The 23,454-nt window shown below is 49.8% G+C and overlaps 1 protein-coding gene across 1 annotated transcript; it reads right to left on the bottom strand.

Annotated features, from left to right (window-relative positions):
- Nucleotides 1–19,848: 19,848 nt before the first annotated feature.
- Nucleotides 19,849–20,289, bottom strand: LOC119449080 (uncharacterized). The gene has a single exon (XM_037712270.1). It carries the CDS (start codon nt 20,287–20,289, stop codon nt 19,849–19,851), a length of 441 nt encoding a protein of 146 aa, XP_037568198.1.
- Between the last annotated feature and the right edge of the window lie 3,165 nt (nt 20,290–23,454).

Below are 23,454 nucleotides of genomic sequence, written 5' to 3'. Positions count from 1 at the left end.
CATCTCATGCATCGTTGTCGACAAATTATTACCCTGATGGGTCTCCTGAGAACTGAAATAGTTTCAAGCACGGAAAGGTTTTGTCAGTTATGCTGCGGTTCAGGCAGAAACGACGTCCATATTTCAGTTACAGGTGCCAGATAAGCATGACACTAGCATACAAAACATAGTAGTGTGCCACAATAAATTCCTAAAAAGAAAAGATGTTTCACACCCACAAAAACAATCTGTGCATCATTGTATCCACCAATATAAACATTTTTTCCGATGTCCATGCATCGTTGAAGAATGAATTGTGACTTACTTTGTGGGTGCCGCATTGTAAAATATCGCCCTTTGCTCGCATAGCATCACGCAGAAATAATGGCCAGTTCTGGGCCATACCACCCATTAGTGATTTATTTTCATAGAACATGGCATCTTACCGGAAACGGAAAATAAAACTGAATATGCTGTTACAAATTTTTACAGCGAAAGCTGTATATAGCTAGTCGAAACGAAAAACCGTTCGTCCCTTGTTTCTCTAAACGTCTCCATTGGTTGCGCCGACAGTTATTTCGTTCTCTACGTCGCAAACAAGCGCGCGCGCCATTGGCAGCGCCGTTACAGTGACGTCGTTCTGTGCGTCGTACCTGCTCTGCCGGCTACTCCGGCGCCTCGGCTCGCCGTTGTCTCATGCGTTCGATATCTCGAGTTCGCTCGAAGTCGTGGTTAGCAGCATCCGCCCGTCATTGGCGCTTGCGTTCAGTAGAAACTCAAATATGTAACCAATAATTGAGAAACGCTTCGTTAGAGCGTCGGGATTAACCCTCTGCTAAACACTGGGGCCGCACGTTTCAGCTTCGCTGGTTAAGCATCTGTACGGAGTGCTTGCGTGGTGTTTTTTTTATTGACACAACTGTAGAGATTAGCTATTCAAGCAGTGTTGTGCACAAATCATGATCGAATGCAGGCTAAAATGCAGCAAGACACCTATACTTCACACCATGTGACATAGTGAAACTTTGTTGTATAATAAATTAGAAAAGATGCAGAATGCGTAGTTAAGAAAGGTGACAAATAACAGCAAAGTGGCTGCACATGCATCCTAAAGATGGTTGGTACAGCAGCCATAGCCGCAGCCATAGCAGGCCAGGAAGCCCGCGAATATTTCCCTTAATAGGAGAGCACTGGCTACCCGCAATTTTTTTTCTTCCGTAGGCCTCGTCTGTTCTGTAGACAACGGCAACAAAAGTCCACACAGAAGGAAAAAAAGCGAGTAAATGAAAATATGTAAATTGGAACTTCGATTATGAAAATATGGCATGCAAGAAGTTTGGCTCGCATTAAAAATAAATTTAGGCACTCCTTTCTCTTAATTCATTAAGGCCTAAGAAATAATAGCTAAATAATAGCCTAGCTAGGAATAGCCTTAGATATAATTGCTCAGTGGTGCACAGATTGGTAAATGTTATTAAACGAGGAGAAAACAGTTTACATGAGCATAACAAACAAGAAATCAGCCCTTTGCTTTCCTTACAGCATAAATGGTCTCATATTGCACAATGTTTCACAGTATAAATATCTGGGTGTCTTGATAAGCTGTGACCTTAGCTGGAACGCGCATGTACAGCAAATATCTAAAAAGGCCTTGAATAAGTTGTTCTTTCTTAAACGTTCGCTTACCGGTTCTACGTATGAAACACCACTTCTCGCTTATATCAGTCTCATCCGACGAATATTTGAATATGTCAGTGTTGCGCGGTTTCGGTGCACTAAAAACAATATTCTTACACTTGGAAGAGTACAAAGGAAAGCTGCGCGGTTTATTTTCGATCGTTACAAGCGCACCGATTCCCCAACCGAACTGCTGCAACTCGCTGGTCTCGCAACTTTGTCTAGCCGAGCCAAAGTGCAGAGGTTAAAATTATTGTACTTACTTTTACACGATGGTTTCAAGCTGAATCCCTGGTCATTCATTCGATACAACTCTTCCAGAGAAACGCGCCACAACCTAAATTCACCTTAGAGGAATTTTACTGTACTAATAACACATTTCGCTTCCCCTTTTCCCCCCAAACAGTTAGAGACTGGAATCACTTGGATGATTGTATTGTGCTTCTGCCCAAGCTAGACTTGTTTACTGAACTCGTGGAAGAAGCCGGTTCCCACGAGCGCATTATGTGTTGCTGATTGTATTTTATGCTATCGTTGCTGTCGTTGTTGTAGTCCGCTTGTCCAAATTAATAATTTGTGAAAAAAATTGTTCTAATTGTTCTGCCTGGATAATTTTCTTTTCTATTGTGTGAATATGCTGTTGTTAGCATCATACTTGTCTGAGTGACATAACTTTATTTGAAATCCGGCGATTGGGAGGCCCGGGCCTGGGGCCGCCTAGATGGCCACTGGGAGCTGTTGCTCCCGCACGGCATCAATCGCTCGCTGGACGGCCCAAAGTTGGTCTAGGAGTTCTGAGCTGAGTAGCGCGGCCGACTACCGCGCCCGTAGATTTTCCGGGGAGACTGACATTTTTTCTTGATGTACTTTACATCCCCACAACATGTGTTGAAGGGTGGCTCTAGCAGACTTGCATAGCTTGCATATATCGCTGGCGTACATCTTGGGGTAGAAAGTCGTTAACTGCACGGGCTTCACATAGGTTTCTGTTTGTAATCGCCTCCAAGCAACGGACTCACTTCTGTTCAGTTTAGTGTGAGGTGGTGGTAATATTCGCCTCTGATTTTGATAGAATTTTGTAATATCGCTAAATCTTGTTAATCTGTCTTTTTCTCTCCAGATCTCCTCCTCCGCGTTCCCCTGACCGATAGAACTCATTCCTTGCTCAGCTCGGCGAGTAAGACCTCGAGCTTCGCGGTGTGCTACCTCGTTGGGGTTGATCGCGTGAATGCCTGGAGTCGTATGTGCTGGGAACCAGAGCAATTGCCTGCCGTTCTTCTGTGCGTTAGAAAATTTTGCTTTGTTGACTATGATGATGCGCCTCGCCTCAGGAGAGATCCTACCCTTAGCATAGTTTCTAATGGCATACTTCTGTATATTTATTTTTGTATTCACTCCCACCCCTGTAATAATACCAGTAAGGGATTGACAATATTTCAACATAAATAAATGAATATCTCATAGCCAGATTTAGTTGATTTTTGGCATGCAATGGTTTTCTCTCAATGTAACTCCTTAGTGACAATTTTATGAATAGCAGTTATTATTTCGACATTTTGCGCAGTCCATTCGTCGCCTTTATTTCATAGTCAAAATTGTCACGACTACCGTGAAATGAGACACGGCGGTGCGCATACTTGGCACGCAAAACGTCGAGAGAAGTTTCTGCGCCTACAATCGGCAAGATTTGAAACTGGCAGTGTTTCCTTCTTTCCTTTTTTTTTCTTTCTAAGGATCTTTAACACCGGAACACGGCAACTGGCACGGTTAAGGGGAAACAGGAGGGGAAGTGGCATCAATGTAACTCCTTTGTGGCAATTTTATGAATAGCAGTTTATTATTTCGACATTTTGCACAGTCCATTCGTCGCCTTTATTTGATAGTCAAAATTGACATCATATAGGGCAAGCAGGTGCCATACAAAGAACTGGTATTAAAGTATAGCAAAGAAAAACGTCTCGGGGTGTATTTTCGGTCAATAACTTTTGTTGATGTAATTTACAGCTGACCTTAATTGGCTTAAGTTCATCACCAGTAAGGCGTCACACTGATGATACGCCATACAAAATGAAAAAAAAAACTTAATGACGTGGTAAAAAAATTAGGTCTTCATGATGACTTGTTTGCGCCAGAAAGTGGAAAGTGATTTGTGTAGGTAGCCAACCCATCAGTGCATATATCGCCTCAGGTGATTCTTAAAACCTACGATAACTGTATAGCTATTTAGAAGCACCTGCACACCAAAACAGTATTCCAAACTGGCCCATGCTGAATAATTGCACACCCGACGAAAGGTCAAACATGGCAGAAAAATCATAGGACCAAGGCAAATAGGTTACTATATTTCCATAACACCTCTAATTCATATTATAGAAATCGATGACAAACAAAAATTATACACAAAATCTGATAATTGTCGATGTAAGCAATCCTTGGCTCGGCTGTTACTGAGCTTTGGCTTTAGTTCCCCAAACTTCAGGTGGCCCACCCCCATATTTTGAGTTAGCTCACCCTCCAATTTCCAGTTGGCCCACCCCCATATTTCTCTTGGCCCATCCCTAAATTTCAAGTTGACCCGCCCTCAAATTTAGGTTGCCCCATCCCCACATGTAAGTTGACCCACCCGCAAATTTCAAGTTGGCACACCCCCAATATAAGTTGGCCGACGTTCAAATTACAAGTTGGCCCACTCGGAAATTTTAAGTTGGGCCATGCCTAAATATTCATTCAAGTTGGCCAACCCTTACTCTAGGCTTCTCCATGCATTCTCTATGAAGCCCTATGTGTCCCTATAGGTAAGATGTCATGTTTTTTGCGTTACGGACACAATTTTGCTAACGGAATTGACGGGGTAGTCTCAAAAGAATGCTTAGGCATTAAAACAGCACCGGGAACTTCAGAGTCATGACGGTATTTTCTGAAGCACCTCTGCATACTGCTGGAACCCGAAGCGTCATGCCTGTTCTAGATGCACATATTCCACAACACAATTTGTATGTCAGACGTTTGCCTTTCTGCGCATCATTGCACAATATCCTGACAAGGTGTGTTTGATTCACCTACACCACCTGAACCAGTTTACGAGGTACTGCACTTTGACATTCGTTCCATGATGATGATGATTTAATGGCATCTCCTTTGAAACGGGGCGGTGACAAATAGTCACATAGACTGCTTGATTTAATCAGGTATACTGAACATATTTTTCATTCTAGCATTTTTGTATACATCTCCACAATCTTTTTTTTTCAAAACTTCTCTATCTACGTTGTATCACTTCCTATGCCTGCAACGGATCCGATCGTATCAATTTCTTTCCTGCTTTTTTCCCCCACCATTGCTCTAAATGTATCTCGCTTATCTCAATTGCTGACCGGTTGATGCTTCCGTCCCCTTTAAATCCAAGCGCTTCTGGAAGGTGCACGTTACCAATGGTTATCACTGGGTGAATCCCTTCGCATTCCGTTAGGATGTGCTGAGTGGGAACCTGGACCAAAACCGCGAATTAAGCTTGTGAATAGCGCCTGAATCAGCTACCAAAGGAAAACTGAAGAATCTGCTGTAGGTAGCTGTCAGGTTTTCTTGCAAAACGAGGCATGATACTTCCTTTCTTTTTCGCTTCAATGACTCGTAATTTTCGGTTTCCTTCCCTTAATCAGCTTCCCAGCCTGGTCAAATTGTTACATTTGTGTCAAGTATATTGTCTTTTTCTATGAATGCAAGGTTTTTCATTCCCCATTCTTGTTCGAGATCATTCTTCTTCCTCACCCAAACGTAAAAGAGAGAGAGAAAAACCATTTGTTTAGACCATCGATGTGGTTGGTCTTGAGGACGAGTGGGTGGTGTCCTCATTCCAGGACTCCACTGGCCATGGCTGCTCGACGTACTTGCTGGACGAGAGCTTCTTGTCCCGCCAGGGTATCGCCGGTCAGCTGTACCTCCCACCGCTCAAATGTCGTGTTAGGCGTCTTTAAATGTTGAGGTTTGCCCCCGCACCCCCAACAGATTTGAAAGAGGGTAGGGCGTGTGTCGCCGCACCAGGGGCAGATGCCGCGATATGTTTGTGGGTATATTTTGCGGTAACTGTGTAGGTTTGGTAATGTGTTTGTTTGGATAAGTCTGAGGGCTATTGCCTCTTCAGTGTAGAGCTTTTTGTGAGGGGGAGGATAAATCCTGCGGTTGAGTCGCTGGATCTCGAGTCGGTCGCAGTAATTTGATGGCAGGGGCATGAAGGTAAAGGGTGGGGATTAATGAGACGATTGGTTTTGCCCCGCTTGGTTGATTAGCGCTCGAGCTAAGGCGTTCGCCCTTTCGTTCCCCTCGAGTCCCGTGTGGCTCGGCGTCCACGTGATTTGATGGCATTCTTACAGTCTCGGGCCTACTGGTCAACCGATCCTTCGCTCACCCTTAATACCAGGCACTCTCTAGTAGCATGGTAACATATCTGTAGCAGTATTTTCCAGTGTACGTTGTCATGTGCACTGCTTCTCCTGAAATTGCTGATGCGGCATCGGTATCTGTTTCGCATTAACCTTTGCAGCGTGTGCGATATAGCATTCGCATCCCATTTTGATGTGCTGAGGGGTTTCCGCACTTTTGCTGCAGTATACACATACGTCATCTTGTTGCTGTTACGTTTCCATTAGCCATGACAAAGTAGCAGACAAGTTCCCCGTAGAACGACGTTTATTCACACATGCTTATGGGCTCATGACTAGGTCGACAAAAGACGCCGCTAGCAAGCGGCGCTCGGCTTTGAACCATATGCGGCACATGCGCACTTCGCAGAGTGCCTTTTAACAGCGGAGCTGTTTAAGCCGGACGTAATGTGTGCCGTCTGCCACTGCGTTGCCTAGCAACCACCTGGCGGAGCGTCGTGCGTTATGCTCGGGAGAGAGAAAGAGCAAATCAGAGCAAAAGAGAGTGCGTGTGTCGCCGCGCGCTATGCTCGAGAGAGAGAAAGAGAAAATGACAGCGAGAGAGAGAGAGAGAGAGAGCGAGAGAAATAAATTGTAGCAGCACCAACGAGGCAACACGCAGAGGTGCTGCCGACACCATCCGCGCTTCTCCGTTTTCCTGCATTAGGGCCGAATGCTCGCGGTGTCCATGACTGCCGTTTTTGCGTCCGCAAACATTACAAAAAATCAAAAATAAAATGGGGAAGCCCGCACCAACAAAGAGGTACAGCAGGCGTAAGTGCCAATAGTAAAATAAATGAAAAAAGGGATGCCACCGCATCCCAAAGAAATTTAAAAGAAAAGCAGCAGGCGCCTCCGGCGGCGGCTCGGCCGAGCTGCCACCAGCTTCGCGTTACTGCGCATGTGCCGTGACGACACCCCGGTGTGTAGTCTGCTGCGCGCCACCCGTACACTGTGGATAGCTTTTGCCCCACTTCCCCTACGTGTGCTCGGACTACAATTGTTTCGCGAGGCGTTCCCCTATACCACGGACCACGAGGCAATGCTTCGTATAACTTAGCATCACTTCGTACAGCCAGGACCAACTAGGAACCGATCATCTCCGCTGTGTCTTTAGCCTTGCGCCACTAGTGCAAGCTACCCCGATTTTTTAAGATCAGGAGTGCACTATCAGATACAACAGTTGCAAACCCGGCATGTTTTTGTCCTTAGGGAACCAGTTCGAGCAAAAAATAGAAAGGCACTTCCCTTTTTGTTATCCTACACATTCTGCCTTCTACTGTCTTTCTTCTCAGTCTTGTAAATCTCCATGATCATTTTGTTTCCATTCTTTGCATCGAATTCGCTGTCTCTGTTTCCCTGACTTTCTTTCTGATGACTCTTAGTTGTCTAATTACACTTTCAATTAGACAACCAGGAGTCATCAGAAAGATATTGAGAGAAAGAGAATCATTACCCTGTATTTGGTTGCCAAATGTTTTCAGCTTTTCCTCCATTCTGTGCCCACGCTTTTCAGGTAGAGACACTTGTGCACTTTAGCCGCCCATTTATTTTGATCCATGTTCCTTAGTCTCGAAAATTTTGCTATGCGCTTCTCTGACTCAAAAGAGGCTCAAAAGCCCATGTCACCCTGCACTGCCACATTTGTGGTTTTACCGTGGGCTCTCAAAGTCAACCGGCCCACCGATCTTTGATTAACATCCAACCTCGACAGCCGCTGCACTGCAGCGCTCCGAGCGGCAGCTACGGACATTCATTGCATGCGGTGCCACCTGGGAGGCCGCGGTAATTGTAGTCACTATAGCTAGGATGTACTAGAATGGGGGAGTGGGTCCAGCGGACGCCTTAGCAAGCGCCGAGCGTGAAGCAAAGCACGCGGAAAATGTGGAGGCGCAGCCGTCGGCTTATTCTGAATCTCCGGCCGATAAACGTTGGCTGCGGCTTTTTGTTTCGACAGCTCTCATTGGCTGAGGCGAGCTCACGGGCTGATTAGCTGTCGTCTGCTCGACGTACCGTCGTTGTTGCGTCGTTTGCGTTCTTCCCGCCGCTCTTTTTCCATTTTATTTACAATAGATCGGTGGGGAATAGTCTCAGTGTTACCGCCACCAAGTATACGCCTGTCAAAGCTCCACGCAGCTGCGGTTGAGTACCCGACGCGACAAGCGTCCGGCCGGCGAGCGGGGCCGCTCATTCGGAAGAAGGTGACGGTGGCGCCACCTGGATTTTCAATAGAAAAATGCCTCAGCAGAGAGCCCTTGTTGGCCCCACTCCCCCAATCTAGTACACTCTACTATAGCTATGCCTTTAGTGCGAAACTGCAATTTCTTTAAGGCGTCTTGAAAACGTTCATTACGTCTGCGGAAATCGACCCGGCAGTAGTTTCGTACGTAGCTATCTTGTTATATCTGGGAACAACCTCATTTGTTGGCAGGATACTGACCGTTTATGATAGCGAGCACCCTAGTTTGTCGTGCAAAAAAAATGTCACCTGCATCGTTTCGAGGAGTTTTCTCAAGTTCGGTTGACGATATTGGTAACGGCCTGAGCTTATCTTGCTCCCTGACGTCGTGACACCCAACGTTTGTGCGGAATAAACTAACAACCGAGCCGTTACAGTCACCAATTTCGCTAATAATTGATGAAAATGTACGATAGATGTGGACAATGTTTAAGTTTCCGGTTTTAATGTTTAACGCCTCCAAAACAAGGGGTAAGGGGCGCCTGAAAAAAATTTCAGGGGCGAGTTCATAGAAGACGGAGACATCTTCCGAAGGTCTTGGGCTTTCCTGCGTTTAATCACTTATGCCTTTGCGAAAGCTTCGGAAATAAAGAAAAGTACTTTTTTTCTTCCCTTCAGTTTTGTCGACATCCTAACAATATTACTAGCATGCTATCACACCAACATAGAGCAGCAGCGCGAAACCATACGCACTTACGATCCAATCTGCAAATTTCGCATGCTATGTTGACTTAACGTGCGTGATCGGGCACGCCTACGCTGAATTCGGTTATATGTCGCATATACTAAATGCTTCAAATTTAAAATAAACTGATAAGACGCACCACTGTGCCCTGCGGGCAACGTCCAGGAACAAATTGGCCACTCATTCTGAGCTTGTAAGTTATTTACATTAAAAAGAACAACCCTAAAGACTTTAGTGAACATTCGGGAAATGATGTCCTCCCTTCAGCAGCGACGCATGCTTCACCCATGGTGTAACGCCGCCTGTGAATCTCGAGCAACGAGAATTTTGACCTTCCTCGGAGAAACTGGTCTGAGAAATTGAGTTTTCTGAGCATTTGCGATCACGTGTTCCGTGTATCTGTGAGGTGCACTGTGAATACAATTTGATTTTGTCAATCTTCCCGGCTTTGCATGCTAGCTACCCCCCCCCTCCTCCGCTCCCCCGTGCCGCCAGTCAAAGCACTTCACGATTGATCAAAGACCCCCCCCCCCTCTATCCCCCCTCTCTCTCTCTTGAAATTCAAGATAACAGAGTTGAGAGAACTAAGCTCCTTTGTTATGTGTATCCCTTTAATGTGTTCTCTTTATTTTTATTTTATGGGATTTTTTTGTGCGACCCTCCGATTCATGGTTTATACCTTGTAGTGGGTTGAAGCCATAGTGAGTAGGATTAACCAACCAACAAACCTCAGCGTTGCTCGAGCGTGAATGAACGTGCGCTCGAGGCACGCGCAAAAGAAGAAAACGTCTGATCTCCTGGTCGCCTGCGTTGTCACTTGATTTCACCGGAATCCTCAGAAACTGGTCACGTTATGTCAACTTCGACGAAAAAGGACTACGAGGGCATCCAGCACGGCAACGCCGCTGCCGACTGGCCGACCGAGGAGAACGTGTCGCTCGCAGCCACCACTGCGACTGTTGTAACCGGCACAACCACGGAAGGCAGAACCAGTCCAGTAACCGGCGCAACCGCTGAAGGCAGAACCAGTCCAGTAACCGGCGCAACCACGGATGGCAGAACCAGTCCAGTGTCCAAGCTTGCAGCACCGGAGAAAAAGGCCGCTCGCGGTGGTCGTAAGAGTCGCCGCCACCCCAGCAAGAAGAGCAAAGCGCAGCCTACTACACATCTCGGTTCGCGCGCTTCCGCGCCAAGGACTGTGGAGCAGCAAGCGACGACCCAAGGCATCCCGGTTAGCTACCCTGCATTCTAGTCTGCGCGTGCCGCTGTGGGTTCGAACGTAATTGCGTTATTAACGGCATGGGTAACACACGGTACCTTGTACCACGGCACTTGTGCTGCGTGAGGGTAAATGTAGGCTCCTCGACGTAGGCGGCCGCTACCCCGGGCTTTTCACCAGCCGTTGAGCAATATAAAGGGTCGAACAAGCGGAATGCAGAAAGCGCCCAATAGATATACATATATATAGCGTAGCACTTGATGTCGTCAGGCGCGCCTCGCTATGTGGACACTAGGCGCTCCTCCCATACAACACTGTGAAACCGAAGCGGTGTCCGAGCGATGACACCATAGCAGCATAAGATGATTAAAGTTTTATCCTGTTCTCAAGGAAATGACAAGGAAGTGTATGTAGTCGTGGCGCAAAAGCACCGCCTGAAGCGGAGCAGAAATGTGCACCGGAAAGGAGGGAACTAGGATCGCCTGTTCGTACGCGTTTTCAGTAACGTGTAGAGAAATGTGCCAATGTTCTTTTTCCTGTGCTTTGGTGTTATAACCTTCTCACAGTCCAAGAGAGCTGCCACAGCCGAGGTTCCTGCGATTTCCACAACTACCGAGACCGTCAAGGCCACGGCTTCTCCTGACCAGCAAATATCAAAGGAGCCTGCGCCCTCTCAAGGCAAGGCCGTGGCGTCGACTGCCCCTGCGGGCCCGAAAATCCCTGACAAGGACACAATGAAGGCTTTGAACGCGTTGCTCAACGTTCGCACCGAGCCACGCTCTTCTGTGGTGAGTGGCCTCACAGATGGTTCGCGTTGTCACTTTACGTCAAGATTATCGCATCGCTACCTTCTCTCGCAAAGTTTGCCATAAAGAACAAAGAGCAAAACACACTAATCCTGACTGAATTCATAATCGGAAAGCTTGGATAGCTTGGAATACATATTTAGCCCCGCTTTTAGAACAAGCACAATATACGTTGCTCACTGCGCCGTTTGGACATAGCTTAATCAACTCCGAGCCACGCTCTTCTGTAGTGAGTGGCCTCACAGATGGTTCGCGTTGTCACTTTACGTCAAGATTATCGCATCGCTACCTTCTCTCGCAAAGTTTGCCATGTTAAACTGTGAGCCGAATGTGCTACCGTTATAGGGGGTCAAGAGAGAGCAATTGGTAACCATTGGCCGGTGGCTTTACATTCTAGGTATATTGTCGGCTGTTTTGACGCAGCGCTAAGCGGCCGAGTTAAATTTGACTTAGCGATGAATGCTGCCACGATTCTCCAGACAGCGATCGGAAAAGCAGCGAGGAACGTGTCACGACTGAGAATTCGGCTTGGCCACCATGCACGCAGCATTCCAAGGTCCCCTGAACACCGCAGGAGCGTTAAGTTAGAGTTCCTAGGTGGCTTCAACGTTTCTGACGCTCGCGCCGTAAACGCCTTAACAGCTGCGCTCTAAAAACAAGCCAGCGTAGTGATGCCTTCGTCGTAATTTCATCGCCTTCATTTAGTTGTGATCATTCTTCCTTTGTTGTCGTACCGTCATCGCTCCGTCGTCTTCACTGCGTCGCCATTTCGTCATCACGCCGTCAACACCATTTCGTTGTCATACAATGGTCATTATATCGTCGTCATGCCGTTGTAATTGTGCACTCACCGTCATTCCGTCGTCTCCATCCCTTTGTCATCACGTCGTCGCAATCAAGTCGTAGTCCCCATTCTTTTGTCGTCAAGCTATCGTCATTGCGTTGACATCGTGCAGTCGTCGTCATATACTATTGACCCTTTTCGCGGAGCAGATTGTTTTAGAGAAACGAGATGGCGCTCACGGCGGCGCGCCGTACGTCTCCTCAGCGACCGCGCACGAATACGGAACCATTACCTGCTTGTAGCTTGCTTCGGTGCGATCAGCTGTCGGAAATGCAAATTAGTTTTCGCTAACACACTGTGCTCCAATCATGCTAGATTGAATCATGTGGATTGAAGACGTGTGCAGTAGTTCGCTGCAAAAATAGTGACTGGCATGTTAAGGAATAGAATGAATCTGTGTGACCAAGTTCGCGGACCGCTGCTGAAACTGTTCGAACGTGTTACCGGCACTTCGTGATGTACGGCTTTCCTCGAGGGTACAGAAATTTGCCCATCCGCCATCCTTGTATCGCTAACTTTCAAAGAAAGGGCTTCATCCCCAGAACGTCGGAAAGAGTGAGTACCACTCATTAAACAATGACAAAGAGAGTAGCGCCGCTTCCTGTCATAGTAAATTTCGCGCACGTTATCTATACACATCTGTCCCAAATGGCAGGAAAACTTACGGCCACTCTATCGCCGACGCATCAAGAATAAGTGAATGGGCACACACTTGAATATATGCGCACTGTATACGCACAATAAATGACGGACAACACCTATGGCGCACAAATGGTCGAAGCTGAATATTTCGTGACGGTCCAGAAGAGTAAGCGAGTTCTAGCTGCAATATATATTTGCCACAAGGTATTACAATGTACAGAACAGCTACGTTGCAAGCCTTGTGCGCAGCAAGAACAAATTTATAGGAACTGAGCACACCTGCGAGCGATTAGGCAGAAAATAATCAGATAGTGGCCGCACCGAGGAACTTCACTGAGTCAGAAACTAACAAGCCACTGCTTCAAAATATTTGCCGAATAAAGAACAAAGAGCAAAACACACTAATCCTGACTGAATTCATAATCGGAAAGCTTGGATAGCTTGGAATACATATTTAGCCCCGCTTTTAGAACAAGCACAATATAGGCTGCTCACTGCGCCGTTTGGACATAGCTTAATCAGCTCCGAAAGCGCTTTTGCAGGTTCTCTGAAGCTGCCGTCCACCCAGCCACCGTCTACGATATCTCCGAAAACAGGTTTTCTAAGCCACGCCGGCGTCATACACTTTCATTGTAAACGAGGAGGCAACGGAGGCAGTTGAGGCAAGCAATGGACGCGTCACCACGTGATCAAACATGGCAACGCCCACGGGATCGCTGCGAAAAGGGTCAATACCTACGTGGTCACCGCCCATCGTCGTGCTCCCGTCTTAGTCGTTCCGTCGTCATTAGTCCATCGGCGGTCATCCCGATGTCGTCATGCCATGGTCGTCAATCCAGCGCCGCCATCCCTTTGTCGCTCGTCGTCATACTTTCGTCATATTTTCTCTGTTTTGCGATCGTCGTCGCCATGTCTTCATGTTCGTCCCATTGTCGTAATTCTCTGGTAGTCCTTCCGTGGTCGCCATCCCACTGCCTTCGTGCCTTCATCTTCAAGCCGCTGCCGCCAAGCTCTAGTAGCCATTCCGTCACACCACCGTGGTCACGCCGTCGTGATCATTCCGCAGGCAATATTCCACCATCAGCTCGCCGTCGTCGTCGCCCCGTCGTAATCCTGCCCTTGTCGTCACGTCTTCGTAGTTATTCTCTCACGGTCTATCCAGTTTCATCTCATTATCGTGGTTCCGCTGTCAAGTCGTCGTCATGCAGTCATCGTCATGCCATTGTTTTCGTTCTATTGTCGCCATTTCGGCGTCGTCATGCCTTACATTCGCATGTTTGAACGCGACAAGTTGATGATGGGCAAAGCGTTTCTCGGTGAAAATTTGTCCAACTTGTTCGTGCGCTAAACAAAAATAGCGTTCTTCGCGAAACACGTACGCACGCATTACAATTGAAAACAGAGCTAGTTGGTGAGCATCCATTATCTTCTTGTTCGTACTCGTTTTTGTGAGCGCTGCACGAATATCAAGAACAATGCACGCTTCGCTTAATTAAGAGGAAGCTTTAGCTCGGTCCCATTAACTCCGGTGCGTCCTATTCAAATACGTGTAAAACGCAGAAACGCTTTTCTGAGATAACATTTGGACCGATTTTAATGAAGTTTGTTGCATTTGAGAGAGAAAGCTAGATTCTAGTGAGTGCTGGAAGCGAAATTTCGATTTACAGCCTGAATTGTTAAAAATAATTTTCAAAAATTCTTAAGTTCGAAAAAAAAAACATGGCAGCAAGATGTTTACAAATTAATAGCTCCGCATCACGAACAGCTATCACGGTTCTGTAAACGGCATTCATTAGATCATTCAAAGCGGACAAATTCGATATGTCAATTGATATATCTTAGGCGTATAAGATAGATAGTTATATATCTTATATTTACATAGATAATTACATTGTGTACAATTCCATGTTACATTGTGTACAAGATAATTACTATGTGTACAAGGGTTCTGCAAAAGCTGTATTTCCATATTACTACATATTCTAAGATTCATGTGTAATATATCAATTTTGTTCGCTTTAGATGCACTATTAGATGCAATTCACAGAATTATCGCATCATTTTTCATTGCTGAGTTACAGTTGTAAACCTGATAGCTTCGTTTTCTGAAAATGTGCGATTTTTGCCAATTTTTAATAAAAACTTGACGACCTAAATCAGAAATTCGAAACCAACCGACACCAGATTTTAAGTCTTTCGTTTAAATGCAATAAACTTCGTCAAATTTGGTGCAGTGGTAGCTGAGAAAAACAATTTCCCCTTTAACATGTATTTAGATAGGAGTCGCCGAGCCAAAGCTTCCTCTTAAATCGAGTCGCACAGCGCGTGGGATTCGCAGCTTCTTTTAGAAAGGCTGTTATTTCTCCAAACACCTTCGCACACAGATTTTTAATTGTACCTCCACCCCATCCATGAATTTTGCACAAAGATAGGATTTTATAGCCTGGACAGCTCATTGTAACAACTTGCGTTGTTACTTGCCTAGTTTGCCAAGGAAAACGGCGAATTGGTCTTTGTCTGCACGTCTTAGTGCCCACCCCTCAGAGAAATATTGAAAATAAATCTCGAAGGCCATGCTCTGCCTTATTGCAGGCGACGAATGTTATAGCCGGCATGTTGCATAATTTACTTGAACACATAAAACTTTCGGCAATCTGGAACCAACGCTGGATTTTGCTAATGGTCATTATTTAGTCGTATTCTCTTTGAAACTTGGCAGTGACAAATTTTCATCTAGCCTGCTTGATTATTTCAGGTATGCCATACATGTTTTTTACCTAGCATTTATTGCGAGAGCTATTAAATGGGCACTCCAAGCGCATTTATTCTGTCGTCGTCGCCGTCGCCGTGAGGTTCCGTATAAAGCTTAAGCGCGATAAAATCGTCGCCGCGTGCCGTATTCTCTATGTGCGAGTGAAAACGTGCGAGGGTGAGCCGGCGATCGCAGCCGACAGACAGACAGACAGACAGACAGACAGACAGACAGACAGACAGACAGACGGACGGACGGACGGACGGACGGACGGACGGACGGACGGACGGACGGACGGACGGACGGACGGACGGACGGACGGACGGACGGACGGACGGACGACGGACGGACGGACGGACGGACGGACGGACGGACGGACGGACGGACGGACGGACGGACGGACGGACGGACGGACGGACGACGGACGGACGGACGGACGGACGACGGACGGACGGACGGACGGACGGACGGACGGACGGACGGACGGACGGACGGACGGACGGACGGACGGACGGACGGACGGACGGACGGACGGACGGACGGACGGACGACGGACGGACGGACGGACGGACGGACAGACAGACAGACGGACGGACGGACGGACGGACGGACGGACAGACGGACAGACAGACAGACAGACAGACAGACAGACAGACAGACAGACAGACAGACAGACAGACAGACAGACAGACAGACAGACAGACAGACAGACAGACAGACAGACAGACAGACAGACAGACAGACAGACAGACAGACAGACAGACAGACAGACAGATGAACTTTATTTGCGTCCAGGGAAGAGGGTTCCTAGGAACCCGCCAACATCGGTTGGTTCCCGACATCGCCCGCGAAGGGGTCGGGAACCAAAGGTTCCCGATCGCCTCACAGGCTCCCTGGACCGCCCGGAGTTGGTACGCAAGGTCTGAGCTTGCGATGCACTGGAAGAAGTCCGTCTAGTTGACGTGATGCTTCCTTGTGGAAACGCGTAAGCGGGAGCACCGCCACATCAAATGAGGAAAGCTTGTGAGTTGATTACATGCCAAGCAGTTGGGTGAAATGTCCGTGTACATGGCCATCGTGGCCGGCGACGGGAAGGATTCAGTCTGGAGGAGTCGGAGAGCTATCTCCTGCCTCCTAGTTAATTCTCTATGCGGATCCGTGAAGAATTTCCTGTCTAGTCTGTAATGCGAAGTTATCTCGTGAAAGGTAGTCAACGGGTCCCCATCGGCGCTACCGCCACTTCCCTCCCCCGCAGTCGGCGCGGGGGGGGGGGGGAGCTCGTTTGCCCGGTCGGTGAATGAGTCCTCGCGCCCGAGCGTGAGCCAGTTCGTTGGGGTCGGCGATGCCATCGACGGAGGCGCCCATGTGGGCGGGAAACCACGTAAACTCGTGAGGGAATACTTTGTTGTGAGTGAGAATGCTGTGAACAGCCAAAGAGATTTAATTGGCGTCGAACGACCTGACGGCCGTCATGGAATGAGAAAAGATGAGAAATGGATCTCTAGCCGTTAACGCAAGAGAGATGGTGATTTGTTCGGCTACCCCGACGGACTTGGTCCTTACAGAGGCGGCACTAACGGTGCGGCCGCTCATGTCTACCACGGCGGCCACGAAGCCATTTGGTCCCGAACGAGATGCGTCTACGAAAGGCGCTTTTTCTCTTCTGCTGTTTAGCTGAGAGAGGTAGGCTTTAGCCCGCGCTCTGCTTCTACCCTGATTATGTACCGGATTCATGTTTCGTAGAAGTGGATAAACCGTGATCGTCGACCTTACAGTGTCTGGCAATGGAACTGCTCTCTCCTTAGTCAGGGTTAGGTCAGGTGATGCCTGCTCTGGCTAGAATCGCCTTGCCCGCTCCAGCGCTCGAAAGCCTGGAAATCTGGGCAGTCAGCTGCGCTTCTATTAATTCGTCGAGCTTATTGTGCACGCCCAACGCCTCGAGCTTTGTGGTACTTGTTCTAGAAGGGAGCCCTAAGACCTTTTCACAGTCTGCCTAATAAGGACTTCGTGTTTGGCCTTTTCGGCAGCGCTCCAGACGTGCATGGAAGCGACGTAATTGACATGGCTTAGAAGGAAGGCATGGAATAGCCGGAGCAGGTTGTCCTCCTTGATGCCTCCTCTTCTGCCCGAGATCCTTTGAATGAGCCGAACGGTGGCAGCGACGTGCTGTTGCAGCTTCTGTATCGTAGCTGCATTCGTACAATTCTCCGAGATAAGCATGCCTAGCACGCGTATGGTGTCATTGCAGGGGATTTCGGCGCCCTTCTTAGTGATCAAGTGTATGTCGATCTCCGCGGTCGGTCTCCACCCTTTAGGGCGGCGCCCCATGCGGATGGGTTGGTAGACCAGGAGCTCGGACTTTTTGCCTGATAGTGCAAGTTCCATACGAGAAAGGTGTTTCTCGACCGTACGTACGGCTTCTTGGAGCGTACTCTCAGTGTGGCCTACCGAGCCGCCCCGGAACCAAACGGTGATGTCGTCGGCATAGATGACGGAGCCGATGTCGCTGTTGTTATCGAGCTCTCTAGCGAGAGCCATCATACCGATGTTAAAGAGAAGGGGCGAAATCACTGCCCCTTGCGGGGTACCAGTTTTGCCTAGCTGGAACTTGTCTGATTCCACCTCCCCTAACCCGATAGCAGCCGTTCTGCCTGACAGGAACTGCCTAACGAAGTCAAAGAAACGCCTACCGAGACCAAGCTTGGAGATGGCTTCCAGATTGTGATCGTTAAGTATGGTATCGAATGCCTTTTTTAGACCCAGAGCCAAAATGACTCTTGGATCTCTGGTGGAGGCGTCGATGACCTGCGATTTGATTAGAAGCACGGCGTCTTGTGTTGATAAGTGTGGGCGAAAGCCTACCATGTTGGGTAGGAAGAGTTCGTTGCGCTCTATGTGCTTCGAGACCCTATCGTTTATGACATGCTCGAAAATTTTGCCGACACACGATGTGAGTGACATCGGTCTAAGATTCTCTGTCGTGCACTTCTTACCAGGTTTGGGTATCAGTATGACGGTGGCGTGTTTCCATTCTTGTGGATACGAGCCGTTCTTCCAATGTTTGTTAAATAGATTGGTCAGGAAGGTGACCGACTTGTCAAGGTTTCTGAGCATGCGGTTCGTGACGCGGTCAGCGCCCGGCGCCGAGGTGCTATTGAGTTTGTGAAGTGCAGACCTGACTTCCCATTCTAATACGCCGCCGTCCAGCTCGCCGGAATCAGTTCCGGCGTAGCCGCGCGGCAGCGTGGATGAGATGGTGTCAGGCGGCAGATGAATTGCGGCGAGATCATTCATGACCCAATCTTTGCTACGAAGAGTGAGAGCTCGGTGAGCAAGTCTCTCGATGGCCGATCTCTGGGCGGCGCGGGTGTCGGTGGGTTTCAGTAGGTGTTTGAGCAAGTTCCACATGCCCACCCTCATCTGCCCGTCGACTTTGTCACACGTTTCGACCCAGTGTTTCTGTTGTAACACTTTGGAGTACGAGGCAATTTCTGCATTGATCTTTGCGCTTCGTTTCCTTAGTGACCTGTTGAGTTTGTTCTTTGCTCACCGTTCTTTGAGAGCCATTTTAGGCTGAAACATGTGCGCTAAGTGACTGTCATTGGTTGGGAAATCTTCTTTCGTCTCTGTCTCCTTAGTGGAGGCAGAGACATCGGAGAACAGGGTTTCTATCCACTCGCCGTAGTCGTTGGGAGGGGCTCTGTCTTTCCTGCTGGATCTAAAGAGATCTCAATCAACTATGCGCTGAATTCTGGTGTTCTTGCATTTAGCATGCAGTGTCATTTCAATGATAATATGATCGGACCCAGATCTTCCCCCATGTTTCGCCTGATGACTTGCCGTCATAGGCGACCAGAGAGGGGTCTGGGGTCGACGGTCTCCTTACCGAGTCACTTATGCGCGTGGGGAAACCAGAGTCCGTGAGTAGCGTGAGATGAAAGTCCTGTATGGCTTTGCATATGGAAACCCCCTTGGGCGAGTCTCTAACGAAACCCCACGTGGAGTGAGGTGCGTTAAAGTCGCCGGCTACTTTGAGTTTTATGCCGGCGTTGGTAGCCATCTTTGCTGTTTTCCGAAGAAGCCGTAGAAGCGCTCGTCGTATCGCCTTGGTGAACTGTATACGTTGTAATGAATGAAGTATCGCCTTGGTGAACTGTATACGTTGTAATGAATGAAGAAGACAGACACACAGCACCCGTTCCTAGGCCGGCTATTCTATTCTCCCCGCGTTGTCTTTCTCCTCGTTCGCCCCCTAGAGCCCGGTGTTCGAGCGCCCGAGCCCAAGTGCATGTCTTCATCTTTACACTCGGCCACGCTGCTGAAGATAGCTCTGGCGTTTGTGAATGCGCGCTGATGCTGGAAAATCATTGTATAGTCGTCATCAAGACCGTCCAGCGCGCAACCAGCTCCTCGGGGGGTCAGCACTGACTGTTGCGCTCTGGTCGCGGGTCTTGCCGTCGATTGTCCTGCCGCTGAGCGTTGTCAGTTTCGGGCAGGGTTGGGGAGATTCCCTTGGAGGGTGCTCCGTTGATTTTTGTGTTTTGTGCTGCCAGTCTTCCTCTCTTCTCCTCAGGCTTTCGGGGACTGTCACAGGGGTAGCTTGGGAGGCTGTCCGCGGGTGGTGGTGCTCTGGGTGGCTGGAGGGCATGGTCGGAGCCACTCTGGGGCGGCGCTTCGTTGCGGTGGCCGCTGTGCCTTGGACGCTGTGCTAACTCGGGGTGAGGGGGGGGGGGAGCGCCTCGACACCTGCGTGGATGCTGCGCTTGACAGCGACGGCCCCGGTGGGTGCGGCGAAGGCGTTCTCGGAGGTGGGAGACCATGGTGGTGGATAGCTCTGGTCAATGGCCACTGATGCTTGCCTGAACACCCGCTCGGGATCTCTGGTGGCGGGAGCCGGCGCCGAGGGATTGCCACTGCCACTGCTGCTGGAACCATGGGGTGTTGGCACTGGTTGCTGCTGGGTACTGGATGATACCGGGTCGCTGCCATTGTTCCCCTGATGCGGTAGTGGCCCCGGGCAACAGGCATCCCGCAGTGAAGGTTGCCCCGTGAAGCCTCCGCTGCGACCCGGTACAAGTGAAACTTCCGAAGACGAGGGCAACGACGGCACTGGGCACAGGAGGCACTGGCCAGAGGGTTTGGCCTGTGCCGGAGTGGGGCTTTTGTTGCGCTGCTCCTCGGCCCTCAGCAGCCGCAGATCCATGGTGGATGGGTCCCTGTCCCAAGGGTTGCAGCACGGCGAATTTCCCGCGTTGTCCCCACATGCTTCTACTTCCGACGCCGCTGCGGATGCAGCTTCATCCGCGTTCTTGTAGGCCCCGCCGCCGGGCCCGCCATGGATGGCGGAGGACGCCGACGTGGAGCTGTTCGAACGTGAGGCCTGTGACGGATGCGGTGGCGGGTCGAGACCTCAGCCGCCACCGCTGCTGCCGAACCATTGGTTCTCGGTCGCGATCTTCGACGACGACGAGCCGCAGCTGATGCTCGCGAATGTAGGGGCAGCACAGGCATAAGGGAGCGGGCGGCCACCAGATGGCTCTATCGGAAGCGGGAAACTAGCGGAAGCAGTGGTCATCATGCGCTTCCCGTCGTCTGCAGGGTTAAAGCAGGCGCTGACCCCCGGTGAGCCGGCGTCTGCGGCGAGGCAGCCTGCGGACCACTCTGTCGACGTGTTGCTGGGCGCACCTGCCGCAGCATCGAAGCAGTGGCTCGCCGGAACACTGTGCGCAGAACTTCGCTGGTCGGACTCACCGGCGGCAGAAGGTAGCTGGCCGAAAGCAGCTATTAGAGCTGCACTCCACTCACGACAGGACCGCTGTTTGATACCCTCATAGTTCTTCCATGCCTTGGCGGCACCTCGAAGTCGCCCTGCCGCAACCAACCATATCGTATTGTCGGGCCAGGCATGGCGTGCCCCGAGCGCTTTGGCCGCTTGCACCCACATAATAGGGTCACTCAGAAATCCGTGGAACTCCGGTAGTTCCGAGGCAGCAGGTGATAGAAAGGCTGCTAGAGGGAAACCGGAAGTGGCTGAAACTAAGTAGTCCATCTGCTGTGACAGCAGCGAGATGGCTCGCATCACGTTGGAAAAGTTGCCGGCTCAGCCGTGCGTTGAGCCAAGGGCGGCATCCGCGCACACTGAGGCGGTGGCAGCAGCCGCAGCACTCGGGCCAGCCCGACCAGTGGCCAAGGGAGCGTGCACGGCATCCGTTGAGCCAAGGCTGGTGGCGGTCGCCGTACTCACTGTAGCCGGAAGCATGGTCAGGGGAGCGTGAACGGCATTCCTTGCTGGCTTAGTTGTCGATGGTGTTGTGGGGCAAAGATCCAGGGCATGGGAAGCGTGGACGGCGTTCCCTAGCCGCAGGAGGCACCTAGGAGGACGAGAATCCATGTCCAAGGCAGCGTGGACGGCATGCCTTGGCAGCTCGGAGATCAATGTAGTCCCAGGTACGGCAGCTATGCCAAGGGAAGCGCTGACGGCGTTCCCTCGCCGAATGGACTCGGGACGATGAGATGCAGGAGGACGCAAGGCCTCCGCAGCACGGCGCTTAAGGCTGGAGCGCCTCAAGACCGGGCGTTCGTCGGCTGCGCCAGTGTAATGAATGACGAAGACAGACACAGCACCCGTTCCTAGGCCGGCTGTTCTATTCTCCCCGTGTCGTCGTTCTCCTCGTTCGCCCCCTAGCGCCCGGTGTCCGAGCGCCCGAGACCAAGTGCATGTCTTCATCTTTACAACGTTGAGGATAAGCAATCCCCTGCGCATGTTCTTACCCGGTAACAGTTCTGTACATACATATTCGGCGTTAGAGCGCTTATCTATGTCTTCGTGTTCAATGACTGTGATGCCCCTTTATACCAGAGTAACGACTCCTCTGCCACCGTTCTTTACGCTTTCAAAAGACTCGTAACCACTAAACGTGGTGCCGGGCGTGATCGTTTCTTGAATTAGAATTACCTGAGATTTTGATTCGCACGGTCGAAGATATTGAGCTAATACTGTTTTTTTTTCTTTTTGAATCTGCAGCAGTTCCACTGCCAGACACGAAAGTCGGTGTTAGATATCAGAGCCATGATTATGATTTAGTTTCAGCCCAAGGCTGAGCCTTCGGAACGCTTTGAGGGCGCGGTATCTGCTTTAGCGCGAGTTCCGCCACAACGGCGGGGTCTGTTATTAACTGCGATAATTCTGTCGGGAGCGGCGGAGGCGTCAGGAAAACTATCATACATTCAGGTCCCTTAGGCGAAAATCAATGAAGCGATTTTGTGCCTTGAGTATTACTATATTTTTGTTGATTTCTTAAAGCGTCGAAGAAATCTGCTTCAAGGATTCTTTGATTTGGTTAAGACTGTCTGTTACGTCAACCTTGGGAACGTCACCTACAGCTCGGCGCTTGTGACCGTTGGCGCCATTTTGGTCGCCATCTTGTCTCGATGCTGAGAACGTGCTTTTGAGCGCCGCCATTTCCTTTCTGACCTCCGCTAGCTCTGAGCTGAGTTTTGCGTTCTCGTTCCTGACTTTCTGAAGCTCCTCTGATTCCTTAGCGGTGACGGTGCCCCCGATTACCTGGACAGAGCTGATGTTCTAGAAGGTTAGATTCTTTTCCTAGGTGGTTCATTTCGCAGTGGCGGGAAGTGCGGGTCCGCCTCCCATGATGAAAAGCTGCAGCCAACCGCCGGAAGACGGCCCAGGCTGCCCGGCCTCGAGCGTTGGGAAATCCTGCAGGTCCACGTTGAAGGCAACTTCCATCTCTCGTTCCTTTCGCCTCTGTCGAACGACAAAGGGGGTCTGGTACTTCTGTTGGCAGGCTTTGTCTCCGGTAGGGTGGCCCTAGCTTGCCGCAGAATTTGCATCTAACATGGCACGAGTGTTCCTGCTTCAGGTCCTTGGCGCCACAGTTGCGGCACACGTTGACCAGTGGAGTGGGGCAGACGTCCGCGCGATGACCAACTCGAGTGCACTTGCTGCACACCTCAATCTGTTTCTTGAAGAGGTAGCACCGAACTATTGCCTGGCCAACTCTGATGTAGCTGGGGACTTCTTCTCCGTCGAAGAGAACGATGAAGGAGCCGATTTCCTTGATGCGCTTCACTCCGCGAACCGAGGTGTTTCCCCGGTGTACGATGAGCCTTGCGAGATAGGCGTCGCCGATGTCGCGCTCGACGTTGCGGACGACTACCTTCACGTAGTTGCCT

Source organism: Dermacentor silvarum, chromosome 4 (assembly GCF_013339745.2).
Source record: "Dermacentor silvarum isolate Dsil-2018 chromosome 4, BIME_Dsil_1.4, whole genome shotgun sequence".
NCBI classification, from domain to species: domain Eukaryota; kingdom Metazoa; phylum Arthropoda; class Arachnida; order Ixodida; family Ixodidae; genus Dermacentor; species Dermacentor silvarum.
This window is presented reverse-complemented; position numbering and strand designations above follow the sequence as displayed.

Excerpts from the sequence above, each read along its gene's own strand:
- LOC119449080 (XM_037712270.1), bottom strand. The coding sequence starts at position 20,289 with ATGCCTGTTGCCCGGGGCCACTACCGCATCAGGGGAACAATGGCAGCG.